We start from the raw sequence: 14182 nt of genomic DNA, 5'->3' as shown, positions 1-14182 counted from the left end.
AGAGAGGGATGGAGGGAGCGAGAGAGATAGAGAGAGATAGAGAAAGAAAGAAAGAAAGAAAGAAAGAAAGAGACAGAGAGGGAGGGGGGGGGGAAGTAACACTTGATGATGGGTTTGGCACTTTCATGCAGTGCGACCAGAGGTTATACTGCTGTGCCTACAAAGTCAATGTCAATGTGAGAACCAAAGAAGTGTGCGTGAGAAATAGGGGAGGACGAGAAAGAGAGAAGAAGAGAGAGAGAGAAAGGGAGAGAAAAAATAGAGTGCGAGATATAGAGGGTGAGAGAGAGAAAGAGAGGAAGAGACATACACAAAGAGAAGGAGTCGAGATAGAAAGAAAAAGATATCCACATTATTTTGAAGGTATTGTACCTCCTGCACTAGGTTCCTGAGGAAGATGGTTTTCTGTCTCAGTGGGTCGTGGACCAGGCCCTCAGAGAAGAAGATCATGCCCTGGGGGAAGTTGTGTTGGGACAGCCATGACACCACACGCTGCTTCTGCATGTCTGGCCTCCCTGTGATGTAGATGATAAGATAGCCCAGGTCCTGCCAGTGTCTGGACACAAAGATAAATAGATACATTGCTCTGAGAATTATCGTTTTCACTGAACATAATGACAGATTGACATCAATAATATTCCTCTGAGATTTATGGTTTATTTTTTATTTTCATCTTTTTAGTGTTTGTTTTGTTACAATGAAGCCCTTTATCTACTTCCCCAGAGTCAGATTAACTTGTGGAGACATTTGCTATGTATCTGTGTCCAGTATGAAGGACGTTAGAGGTAGTTTTGCAAACCAGTGCTAACTAGCATTAGCGCAATGACTGGAAGTTTACAGCTTTTTATGTAGACTTCCAGTCATTGCGCTAATGCTAGTTAGCAATTGCGCTAATGCTATTCAGCAACTTCCTTCAAACTCCCTTTAATGTGACAAAATAAAAGGATAATATTTTGAGCTGAACAGATGACTTCTTGGCGTTGCAATTTAGTTATCATTTCATTCCATTAATCATTTCTCTCTGCTTGAACTGCTCCTTAATCAAACAAAATCTGGAAGACACATTCACAAACATACACACAAACAACTGCACGCACACACACACACACACACACACACACACACACACACACACACACACACACACACACAGAGGCATCAGTTACCTGACGACGTCCACAGCTCCGGGACGGACTTTAGGGTCGCTGCCCATGATGGAGACGCTAGCAGCGAAGGAGCCATCGATGCTGAAGACCACACACTCCATCCCCCTGGGCAGCACCGTCAGGTAGGCCTCCGCACTCGTCTGATCTCCCCTGGGGAGAGAGAGGAAAAGAGAGGGGGAGAGGGGGGAGGATGATCAATAGGTTTGGTGGTAATTCACAGCAGCAGCACCTCTGGGGCTCTTTGTTATTCAACAACCTGTGAGTACACTGTTAGAGCTTCACGCTACTTTACCTCCATCACTGATATGTGCCATATTTGAATTCAGTACCCTTTAATTCAGTACACTTTCATGGGAACTCGTCCCAACCCACATCCATTTTATTATTGATAGAACCGCTAACATACTGTAACAAACATGCTGTGTTTGCATCTCAATAAGGAATAAAAAGGAGCTGTTTGATTACTTGACCACCATTTTGATAGGGTAGACCCCGGTGGCCAGCTTCTTGCTCTTGGGAATTGTGTAGACCACTCTGCCACTACTGGTGGTCACCTCTGTGTCAAAGTGGATCCAGCGGCCGGACTGGGGCTGTGTCATCAGGAGAATGTCCACCTGTGAGAGGACAAGATAGATTCATGATAAGATTATAAGGTTCAGGGCAGCAATTTAATTCCTTTCAATTAACTTTAGTGTTGACGTCTGTCAAAACAAATTCCTTTGTCAGACCACTCACTTTAAGAGAAGTATCAATTTAACTTTATGGACACGCAGACACTTTTAAAAGTGCTGCAACTATAGTGTTGTAAATAGTGCAACGGGTGTTTGCAAATTATGCAAAAAGGTTCAGGAGCAAGATCCTTCGTCAGAGCAATATGGGTTAATGTTTATTGACATGCAGACACTTTTAATTAATAATGTTTATTGCTGAGGCATGTTGTGTGGTGTCGTCACCTTCTCTCCAGTCAGAGTCACCATGTCCAAGGGGCCGTACATGAACCGACCAACCAAAGTCTGTGGTCCCTCCTCTGTGGTGATGACATCATTCACCCTGTGGTTGCCAGTCACATTCTGCATGAGGAGAAGTCATTTTCTGTCACTTCTCTTTGGGTTTGTATGCATCCCAAATGGAACCCTACACTCTTAGAAAAAAGGTGCTATCTAGAACCTAAATGGAGAATCCTTTGAATAACCATATTTGGTTCCAAGTAGAACCTGTTTGGTTCCCTGTTGAACTCTTTTGGGTTCCATGTATAACCCTTTCCACAGACGGTTCTACATTGAACCAAAAAGGGTTGTACCTGGTGTAAAAGGGTTGTACCTGGATCCAAAAAGGGTTGTACCTGGTGTAAAAGGGTTGTACCTGGTGTAAAAGGGGTTGTACCTGGTGTAAAAGGGTTGTACCTGGTGTAAAAGGGTTGTACCTGGATCCAAAAAGGGTTGTACCTGGTGTAAAAGGGTTGTACCTGGTGTAAAAGGGGTTGTACCTGGTGTAAAAGGGGTTGTACCTGGATCCAAAAAGGGTTGTACCTGGTGTAAAAGGGGTTGTACCTGGATCCAAAAAGGGTTGTACCTGGTGTAAAAGGGTTGTACCTGGTGTAAAAGGGTTGTACCTGGTGTAAAAGGGTTGTACCTGGATCCAAAAAGGGTTGTACCTGGTGTAAAAGGGGTTGTACCTGGATCCAAAAAGGGTTGTACCTGGTGTAAAAGGGTTGTACCTGGATCCAAAAAGGGTTGTACCTGGTGTAAAAGGGTTGTACCTGGATCCAAAAAGGGTTGTACCTGGTGTAAAAGGGTTGTACCTGGTGTAAAATGGGTTGTACCTGGATCCAAAAAGGGTTGTACCTGGTGTAAAAGGGTTGTACCTGGTGTAAAAGGGTTGTACCTGGTGTAAAATGGGTTGTACCTGGATCCAAAAAGGGTTGTACCTGGTGTAAAAGGGGTTGTACCTGGATCCAAAAAGGGTTGTACCTGGTGTAAAAGGGTTGTACCTGGTGTAAAAGGGTTGTACCTGGTGTAAAAGGGTTGTACCTGGATCCAAAAAGGGTTGTACCTGGTGTAAAAGGGGTTGTACCTGGATCCAAAAAGGGTTGTACCTGGTGTAAAATGGGTTGTACCTGGATCCAAAAAGGGTTGTACCTGGTGTAAAAGGGGTTGTACCTGGATCCAAAAAGGGTTGTACCTGGTGTAAAAGGGTTGTACCTGGATCCAAAAAGGGTTGTACCTGGTGTAAAATGGGTTGTACCTGGATCCAAAAAGGGTTGTACCTGGTGTAAAAGGGGTTGTACCTGGATCCAAAAAGGGTTGTACCTGGTGTAAAAGGGTTGTACCTGGTGTAAAAGGGGTTGTACCTGGTGTAAAAGGGTTGTACCTGGATCCAAAAAGGGTTGTACCTGGTGTAAAAGGGGTTGTACCTGGATCCAAAAAGGGGTTGTACCTGGTGTAAAAGGGTTGTACCTGGATCCAAAAAGGGGTTGTACCTGGTGTAAAAGGGGTTGTACCTGGATCCAAAAAGGGTTGTACCTGGTGTAAAAGGGGTTGTACCTGGATCCAAAAAGGGTTGTACCTGGTGTAAAAGGGGTTGTACCTGGATCCAAAAAGGGTTGTACCTGGATCCAAAAAGGGTTGTACCTGGATCCAAAAAGGGTTGTACCTGGTGTAAAAGGGGTTGTACCTGGATCCAAAAAGGGTTGTACCTGGTGTAAAAGGGTTGTACCTGGATCCAAAAAGGGTTGTACCTGGTGTAAAAGGGTTGTACCTGGATCCAAAAAGGGTTGTACCTGGTGTAAAAGGGTTGTACCTGGATCCAAAAAGGGTTGTACCTGGTGTAAAAGGGTTGTACCTGGTGTAAAAGGGTTGTACCTGGATCCAAAAAGGGTTGTACCTGGTGTAAAAGGGTTGTACCTGGTGTAAAAGGGTTGTACCTGGTGTAAAAGGGTTGTACCTGGATCCAAAAAGGGTTGTCCTATGGGGAGAGCCTTTTTGCAACCCTTTTTCTAAGAGTATATAGTGCACGACTTTTACCAGAGACCATGATCTCTGGTCAAATGTAATGTACTATAAAGGGAATAGGGCCATTTGGGGCTACACATTTGTCTTTCATTACTTTCTGCATCACTCCTCTTCAGACGTAGTGTTTACATCGGCAGAATGGAATGTCAAAGGAACGATGACAAATAGCCCTACACATTTTGATGCGATGCATCACATTTGAGACGTGTGGCGAATGAGTCTCAGAAGAAATGTGCACTACAGGACCTTACCAAAAGAGGCTGTCGAATCTCCATGAACCCCTGGCTACAGTAGGAGTGTGGTTCTAGTTCCCCTTCACTACATCTCATTTCAAAGAGAAAGATGAATAACCCTAACTGAGCTAAGCTAAGGAGAAATCCTCTAACTCTATGAACGCATCCCAAAAGGCACCCTATTCAATATGTAGTGCACACTACTTTTGACTAGGGCCCATATGGCTAGTCTAAAGTAGTGCACTACATAGAGAATAGCGTGCCGTTTGGGACATAAACAACTTTATTGCTGAGCTGGTGGGATTTTAATAGGAAATGAAAGCAAAGGAGTTTGCAGATGTAATTCCCTGGCTATGTTGCAGTGATGTATGCTGCATTACCTCAGTCTTAACCACAGGTGGTAGGTGATAGAGTAATTGGGGACGGGTTTGACTGAAGGAAACTTTTAGGAAGACTTAAAGGGCCATTTCTAAGGGTTGTGGTGCAGTAGCATATGTACATTAAGGGCTCTATTTGAGCAAACCTAATGCAATGGTACATTTTTCACTGGCGGTAGCATTATAGGTACGGGGTTGTGTCAGAAATATTTTTGCTATTTTCAAAACTGGAATAATGGGAGCAGTAGCTGGTGGTGCGTAAGGGCTGAGTTTTGATTAATAAACAAGTTGTGGGTGTGTCGAGGCTTGACACCTCACTGGCCAATCAGAACGTGCTCCATGGATAAATACATGGTTGCTTCAAGTTATGTCTTTACGTATTGTATTGTCACTCCAATTCAATGTTAGGATGAAACAGTCAGAGGTCACCATCTTCAGCGTGCAAATCAGCTAGAAAGATGTGTCGGCATCGAGTAATTGTCTCTGGCTCCCTCCCAGTTAGGGGGAGTGATGAGCTCTACAGCAGAGTCTCACAATTCAATTGTTGGTTGAAAACTGTTTTCTGCCCCTCCCAAAAGATAGAATTTGTAGATAATTGGCCCTCTTTCTGGGACACCCACAAACTGGCCTGTTGAGGAGTGACGGACTTCATCCTAGCTGGAGGGGTGCTCTCATCTTATTTCCGAACATTGACAGGGCTCTTAACTCCCCTAGCTCCACAATGAGATAGGGTGCAGGCAGCAGGCTGATAGCCAGCCTGCCAGCTTAGTGGAGCCTGCCACTAGCACAGTCAGTGTAGTCAGCTCAGCTATCCCCATTGAGACCGTGTCTGTGCCTCAATCTAGGTTGGGCAAAACTAAACATGGCGGTGTTCGCCTTAGCAATCTCACTAGAATAAAGACCTACTCCATTCCTGCCATTATTGATAGAGATTGTGATATCTCACATCTCAAAATAGGGCTACTTAATGTTAGATCCCTAATTTCCAAGGCAGTTATAGTCAATGAACTAAACACTGATCATAATCTTGATGTGATTGGCCTGACTGAAACATGGCTTAAGCCTGATGAATTTACTGTGTTAAATGAGGCCTCACCTCCTGGCTACACTAGTGACCATATCCCCTGCACATCCCGTAAAGAGACGGAGGTGTTGCTAACATTTACAGCAAATTTCAATTGACAAAACCCCCTCCCCCGACGTTTTCGTCTTTTGAGCTTCTAGTCATGTAATCTATGTAGCCTACACAATGACTTTTTATAGCTACTGTTTATAGGCCTCCTGGGCCATATACAGTGTTCCTCACTGAGTTCCCTGAATTCCTATTGGACCTTGTCGTCATGGCAGATAATATTCACATTTTAGGTGACTTTAATATTCACATGGAAAAGTCCACAGACCCACTCCAAAAGGCTTTCGGAGCCATCATCGACTAAGTGGGTTTTGTCCAACATGTCTCCGGACCTACTCACTGCCACAGTCATACTCTGGACCTAGTTTTGTCCTGTGGAATAAATGGCGTGGGTCTTAATGTTTTTCCTCATAATCCTGGACTATTGGACCACCATTTTATTACATTTGCAATCACAACAAATAATCTGCTCAGACCCTAACCAATGATCATCAAAAGCCATGCTATGAATTCTCGGACAACCCAAAGATTCCTAGATGCCATTCCAGACACCCTCCACCTACCCAAGGACGTCAGAGTACAAAAATCAGTTAACCATCTAACTGAGGAACTCAATTTAACCTTGAGCAATACCCTAGATGCAGTAACACCCCTAAAAAACAAAAACATTTGTCATAAGAAACTAGCTCCCTGGTATACAGAAAATATCCAAGCTCTGAAGCAAGCTTCCAGAAAATTGGAACGGAAATGGCGCTACACCAAACTGGAAGTCTTCCTACTAGCTTGGAAAGACAGTACCGTGCAGTATCGAAGAGCCCTCACTGCTGCTCGATCATCCTATTTTTCCAACTTAATTGAGGAGAATAACAACAATCCAAAACTAAATAGCAGCATTCCCCAAGAGAGGATGGCTTTCACTTCAGCCGTGATAAATTCATTAACTTCTTTGAGGAAAAGATCATGATCATTAGAAAGCAAAATACGGACTCCTCTTTAAATCTGCGTATTCCTCCAAAGCTAATTTGTCCTGAGTCTGCACAACTCTGCCAGGACCTAGGATCAAGAGAGACACTCAAGTTTTTTAATATATACAGTATATATCTTGACACATTGATGAAAATAATCATGGCCTCTAAACCTTCAAGCTGCATACTGGACCCTATTTCAACTAAACTACTGAAAGAGCTGCTTCCTGTGCTTGGACCTCCTATGCTGAACATAATAAACAGCACATCCACCAGATGTGTACCAAACTCACTAAATGTGGCAGTAATAAAGCCTCTCTTGAAAAAGGCAAACCTTGACCTGGAAAATATTAAAAACTATCGGCCTATATTGAATCTCCCATTCCTATCAACAATTGTATAAAAAATTTAGAGAAAGCTGTTGCGCACAACTCACTGCCTTCCTGAAGACAAACAATGTGCAGTGGGGCAAAAAAGTAAGTGTCAAAGGCTTTTATTGACAATTACATGAAGTTGATGCAAAGAGTCAATATTTGCAGTGTTGACCCTTCTTTTCAAGACCTCTGAAATCTGCCCTGGCATGCTGTCAATTAACTTCTGGGCCACATCCTGACTGATGGCAGCCCATTCTTGCATAATCGATGCTTGGAGTTTTTCAGAATTTGTGGGGTTTTGTTTGTCCACCCGCCTCTTGAGGATTGACCACAAGTTCTCAATGGGATTAAGGTCTGGGGAGTTTCCTGGCCATGGACCCAAAATATCAATGTTTTGTTCCCCGAGCCACGTAGTTATCACTTATGCCTTATGGCAAGGTGCTCCATCATGCAGGAAAAGGCATTGTTTGTCACCAAACTGTTCCTGGATGGTTGGGAGAAGTTGCTCTCTTATTCATGGCTATGTTCTTAGGCAAAATTGTGAGTGAGCCCACTCCCTTGGCTGAGAAGCAATCCCACACATGAATGGTCTCAGGATGCTTTACTGTTGGCATGACACAGGACTGATGGTAGCGCTCACCTTGTCTTCTCCAGACAAGCTTTTTTTCAGATGCCCCAAACAATCAGAAAGGGGATTCATCAGAGAAAATGACTTTACCCCAGTCCTCAGCAGTCCAATCCCTGTACCTTTTGCAGAATATCAGTCTGTCCCTGATGTTTTTCCTGGAGAGAAGTGGCTTCTTTGCTGCCCTTCTTGACACCAGGCCATCCTCCAAAAGTCTTCGCCTCACTGTGCCTGCAGATGAACTCACACCTGCCTGCTGCCACTCCTGAGCAGGCTCTGCACTGGTGGTGCCCCGATCCTGCAGCTGAATCAACTTTAGGAGACGATCCTGGCGCTTGCTGGACTTTCTTGGGCACCCTGAAGCCTTCTTCACAACAATTGAACTGCTCTCCTTGAAGTTCTTGATGATCCAATAAATGGTTAAGATGCAATGGTTAGGTGCAATGGTTAAATGGTTAGGTGCAATCTTAATGGCAGCAATATCCTTGCCTGTGAAGCCCTTTTTGTTCAAAGAAATGATGACAGCACGTGTTTCCTTGCAGGAAACCATGGTTGACAGAGGAACAACAATGATCCCAAGCACCACCCTCCTTTTTAAGCTTCCAGTCTGTTATTTGAACTCAATCAGCATGACAGAGTGATCTCCAGCCTTGTCCTCGTCAACACTCACACCTGTGTTAACGGGATAATCACTGACATGATGTCATCTGGTCCTTTTGTGGCAGGTCTGAAATGCAGTGGAAATGTTTTTGGGGGATTCAGTTCATTTGCATGGCAAAGAGGGACTTTGCAATTGATTGCAATTCATCTGATCCCTTTTCATAACATTCTGGAGTATATGCAAATTGCCATCATACAAACTGAGGCAGCAGACTTTGTGGAAATCAATATTTGTGTCATTCTCAAAACTTTTGGCAACGACTGTAGTGCTGCTTTTGATACCATCGATCACCACATTCTTGGAGATTGGAAACGCAAATTGGTCTATACGGACAAGTTCTGGCCTGGTTTAGATCTTATCTTTTGGAAAGATATCAGTTTGTCTCTGTGGATGGTTTGTCCTCTGACAAATCAACTGTACATTTCGGTGTTTCTCAAGGCTGGTTTTAGGACCACTATTGCTTTCACTATATATTTTACCTCTTGGGGATGTCATTCGAAAACATAATGTTAACTTTCACTGCTATGCGGACAACACACAGCTGTACATTTCGATGAAACATGGCGAAGCCCCAAAATTGCCCTCCCTAGAAGCCTGTGTTTCAGACATAAGGAAGTGGATGGTGGCAAATGTTCTACTTTTAAACTCGGACAAAACAGAGATGCTAGTTCTAGGTCCCAAGAAACAAAGAGATTTTCTGTTGGATCTGACAATTAATCTTGATGGTTGTACAGTCGTCTCTAATAAAACTGTGAAGGACCTCGGCATAACTCTGGAACCTGATCTCTCATTTGACGAACATATCAAGACAGTTTCAAGGACAGCTTTTTTCCATCTACGTAACATTGCAAAAATCAGAAACTTTCTGTCCAAAAATTACGCAGAAAAATTCATCTATGCTTTTGTCACTTCTAGGTTAGACTACTGCAATGCTCTACTTTCTAGCTACCCGGATAAAGCACTAAATAAACTTCAGTTTAGAATCAGCTAGAATCTTGATTGGACCCATAAATTTGATCATATTACCTCAGTGCTAGCCTCTCTACACTGGCTTCCTGTTAAGGCTAGGGCTAATTTCAAGGTTTTACTGCTAACCTGCAAAGCATTACATGGGCTTGCTCCTACCTATCTTTCCAATTTGGTCCTGCCGTACATACCTACATGTACGCTACGGTCACAAGACACAGGACTCCTTACTGTCCCTAGAATTGCTAAGCAAACAGCTGGAGGCAGGGCTTTCTCCTATAGAGCTCCATTTTCATGGAATGGTCTGCCTATCCATGAGAGAAACGCAGACTCGGTCTCAACCTTTAAGTCTTTATTGAAGACTCATCTCTTCAGTAGGTCCTATGATTGAGTGTAGTCTGGCCCAGGAGTGTGAAGGTGAATGGAAAGGCACTGGAGCAATGAACCGCCCTTGCTGTCTCTGCCTGGCCGGTTCCCCTCTCTCCACTGGGATTCTCTGCCTCAAACCCTATTACAGGGGCTGAGTCACTGGCTTACTGGTGCTCTTCCATGCCAGCCCTAGGAGGGGTGTGTCATTTGAGTGGGTTGAGTCACTGACGTGGTCTTCCTGCCCGGGTTGGCGCCCCCCCTTGGGTTGTGCCGTGGGGGAGCTCTTCGTGGGCTATACTTGGCGTTGTCTCAGGATGGTAAGTTGGTGGTTGAAGATATCCCTCTAGTGGTGTGGGGGGTGTGCTTTGGCAAAGTGGGTGGGGTTATATCCTGCCTGTTTGGCTCTGTCCGGGGGTATCGTCGGACGGGGCCACAGTGTCTCCCGACCCCTCCTGCCTCATCCTCCAGTATTTATGCTGCAGTAGTTTATGTGTTAGGGGGCTGTTATATCTGGAGTATTTCTCGTGTCTTATCCAGTGTCCTGTGTAAATTTAAGTATGCTCTCTCTCTTTCGCTCTCTCTCTCTCTCTCTCTCTCTCCCTCTTTCTCTCTTTTCTCGGGGGACCTAGGACCATGCCTCAGGACTACCTGGCCTGATGACTCCTTGCTGTCCCCAGTCCAACTGGTCATGCTGCTGCTGTTCCAGTTTCAACTGTTCTGCCTGGGGATATAGAACCCTGACCTGTTCACCTAGACGTGCTACCTGTCCCAGACCTGCTGTTTTCAACTCTCTAGAGACAGCAGAAGTGGTAGGCATACTCTGAATGATCGGCTATGAAAGCCAACTGACATTTACTCCTGAGGTGCTGACCTGTTGCACCCTCTACACCCACTGTGATTATTATTATTTGACCCTGCTGGTCATCTATGAACATTTGAACATCTTGGCCATGTTCTGTTATAATCTCCACCCGGCACAGCCAGAAGAGGACTGGCCACCCCTCATAGCCTGGTTCTTCTCTAGGTTTCTTCCTAGGTTCTGGCCTTTCTAGGGAGTTTTTCCTAACCACTGTGCTTCTACACCTGCATTGCTTGCTGTTTGGGGCTTTAGGCTGGGTTTCTGTACAGCACTTTGTGACATCAGCTGATGTAAGAAGGGCTTTATGAATACATTTGATTGGTTGATTGAATGTTAGTCTGCTATAGCCTAGTTTGTTAAATAGCCTGTCCCATATTTGCCAAATATATTGAACGTGTTTGTATTCCACATTGTTCTAATTGCATTTCCTTAATATTATTTGCTAAATATATTGAACGTGTTTGTATTCCACATTGTTCTAATTGCATTTCCTTAATATTATTTGCTAAATATATTGAACGTGTTTGTATTCCACATTGTTCTAATTGCATTTCCTTAATATTATTTGCTAAATATATTGAACATGTTTGTATTCCACATTATTCTAATTCCATTTCTTCAATATGGAATGACACTATTTAACATAGGTTATAGCATTCACACTGATATAAAGGCTAGGCCAGCTGTAAATTGCAGTCTGGACATGGACATGCCACACATAATCAATGAGCAAGATTAAATTCACTAGGCGTTTGATAAGGCCTAAAAGGAGTATAATTCAAATTTTTAAAAATAAGAAACAACTTGTTTTAAATAGGCCATGTTTAAATAAAGTTACAGGCACCATAATTGCTCCTCGTGGGCTTATAATATAGACAAGGCAATTTAGAATATGGGTTTTACGCACATCCAAACTTTTCACAGGAGCTGGATAAAGATCCAATATAAAGAGAAAAGGGAATGTAATGTTATACTGCTCCCAATTGTAATTTTTTATAAACATCATGAAACCATCGTACAGATCAGATTTGCACTTATTTGCAGATGAAATGACATTGCATTCGAGCCATAAACCCATTGATAGTAAGTTAGATTTTTTAATCAAATTAAACGGAAAACAATCTGTTCTTTTTTTAAAACAACAACTATTTTTCTAAATATGATCGGGTCACATAAGCATAAGGCAATGTGTGCACACATACACTACCGTTCAAAAGTTTGGGGTCACTTAGAAATGTCCTTGTTTCTGAAAGAAAAGCACATTTTTTGTCCATTTAAATAATATCAAATTGATCTGAAATACAGTGTAGACATTGTTAATGTTGTAAATGTCTATTGTAGCTGGAAACGGCGGATTCTTTATGGAATATCTACATAGGCATATCAGCAACCATCACTCCTGTGTTCTAATGGCACGTTGTGTTAGCTAATCCAAGTCAACAGTGAAGAGGCAACTCTGGGGTGCTGGCCTTCTAGGCAGAGTTCCTCTGTCCAGTGTTTGTGTTCTTTTGCCCATCTTAATCTTTTCTTTTTAGCCAGTCTGATATATGGCTTTTTCTATGCAACTCTGCCTAGAAGGCCAGCATCCCGGAGTCGCCTCTTCACTGTTGATGTTGAGATTGGTGTTTTGCGGGTACTATTTAATGAAGCTGCCAGTTGAGGACTTGTGAGGCATCTGTTTCTCAATCTAGACACTCTAATGTACTTGTCCTCTTGCTCAGTTGTGCACCGGGGCCTCCCACTCCTCCTTCTGTTCTGGTTAGAGCCGGTTTGCGCTTTTATGTGAAGGGAGAAGTACACAGCGTTGTATGAGATCTTCAGTTCCTTGAAAATGTCTTGCATGGAATAGCCTTCATTTCTCAGAACAAGAATAGACTGACGAATTTCATAATAAAGTCCTTTGTTTCTGGCAATTTTGAGCCTGTAATCAAACCCACAAATGCTGATGCTCCAGATACTCAACAAGTCTAAAGAAGGCCAGTTTGATTGCTTCTTTAATCAGGACAACAGTTTTCAGCTGTGCTAACGTAATTGCAAAAGGGTTTTCTAATGATCAATTAGCCTTTTAAAATGATAAACTTGGATTAGCTAACACAACGTGCCTTTGGAACACAGGAGTGATGGTTTCTGAAAATGGGCCTCTGTACGCCTATGTAGATGATTCATAAAAAATCTGCTGCTTCCAGCTAAAATATTAATTTACAACATTAACAATGTCTACACTGTTCTGATCAATTTGATGTTATTTTAATGGACAAAAAAAATGCCTTTCTTTCAAAAACAGGGACATATCTAAGTGACCCCAAACTTTTGAACGGTAGAGTAGGCCCAACGGCTCTTTGGCAGGTGGCATGGATGTTTGTCTTATCCATTGAAGATAGTTTATTAAATAGTATACAGTAATCCTATAATAGGCCTAGTTATAACAAACATGTAGCCTATCTAGTTTTGTTATTGACTTCAACATGGAAATATTCCACTACACACATTGCATTCATTCTTCGAAAATGCACTGCATGTTCGAGCCATGGACAATTGGACACTGCCCAAACGTTATAATGAGATAAGCCTACGCCATTGATATGGCCTGTTAGTGACTTTGCCACGTGAAAGGTAAACAAACAAACAGGCAAATAGCCTAGGCTACAAGTGGATACAGCACCAATGACAGTAATCATAATTCCCGAGATTTGACAGTTCAGTCCAACAGATGAAAATGGAAGATGCAATTTTTTTTTACAAAATGATAAAGGAAAAACAATAAGCAAGTCTATTGTAATAACTTGATGTTCCTTAACAGACTTCCTACAGTCACTGAAACCTTTCATTCAATGAGCATTGCACATATGACTAATGAAGAACAACCTGCATGGATGTCCAATATAAAGAAAGGAATGCCTGTTGACTGTTATACTGCTCATGATATAATAAAACATTGATCATAGGCTACTGATTAGGCTACTGATTAGGCTACTGTGCGCTTCCACTGGCAAAATTGATGTCATAACCAACTGCACCAGAGTTGGAAAATAGCAGAGTGCTAGCTTTTACAAGTTAAAACCGCCGTTAAGGGGGCGCTCTTAACGTAAGCTGAAAATAGAGGCCTAAGTATCTAATGAAACCTAACGTGCTTTTTTGGGCATTTCTGAGCATATTCGATGTCACAGAAATACGCAGTGTTACCAAATGGTACATTGTTTATTGTACATAAACTACCACATCATATGCAGCAGAACTGTATAAAGGCTACGTAATACTCTTAAAACATAGCTCCATGAGCCTAGTTTGAGCACACTAACCAATGTTGTAGACTGATGTGATGTGTTAGTCTTTGTATCATGAATATTGGGACACCAGTTATTGTCATCTACACACACACACACACACACACACACACACACACACACACACACACACACACTCACACACACACACACACACACA

The 14182-nt window shown here is 42.8% G+C and overlaps 1 protein-coding gene across 2 annotated transcripts in view; it reads right to left on the bottom strand.

Annotated features, from left to right (window-relative positions):
* Window positions 1-14182, bottom strand: part of LOC139386179 (membrane-associated phosphatidylinositol transfer protein 3-like) — a 118280-nt gene that overhangs the window by 7580 nt on the left and 96518 nt on the right. For both annotated transcript variants that reach the window (XM_071131650.1, XM_071131651.1), the window contains exons 14-17: window positions 2120-2236; window positions 1632-1780; window positions 1167-1316; window positions 373-556 (exon numbers count right to left, since the gene is read on the bottom strand). In XM_071131650.1, the coding sequence (XP_070987751.1) occupies window positions 373-556; window positions 1167-1316; window positions 1632-1780; window positions 2120-2236 (600 nt within the window). The remainder of the gene's footprint in view (window positions 1-372; window positions 557-1166; window positions 1317-1631; window positions 1781-2119; window positions 2237-14182) is intronic.

This window comes from Oncorhynchus clarkii, chromosome 27 (genome assembly GCF_045791955.1).
Source record: "Oncorhynchus clarkii lewisi isolate Uvic-CL-2024 chromosome 27, UVic_Ocla_1.0, whole genome shotgun sequence".
In the NCBI taxonomy this organism is placed as follows: Eukaryota; Metazoa; Chordata; class Actinopteri; order Salmoniformes; family Salmonidae; genus Oncorhynchus; species Oncorhynchus clarkii.
Note: the sequence above shows the minus strand (reverse complement) of the source record. Positions and strands in the feature narration are given on the sequence as shown.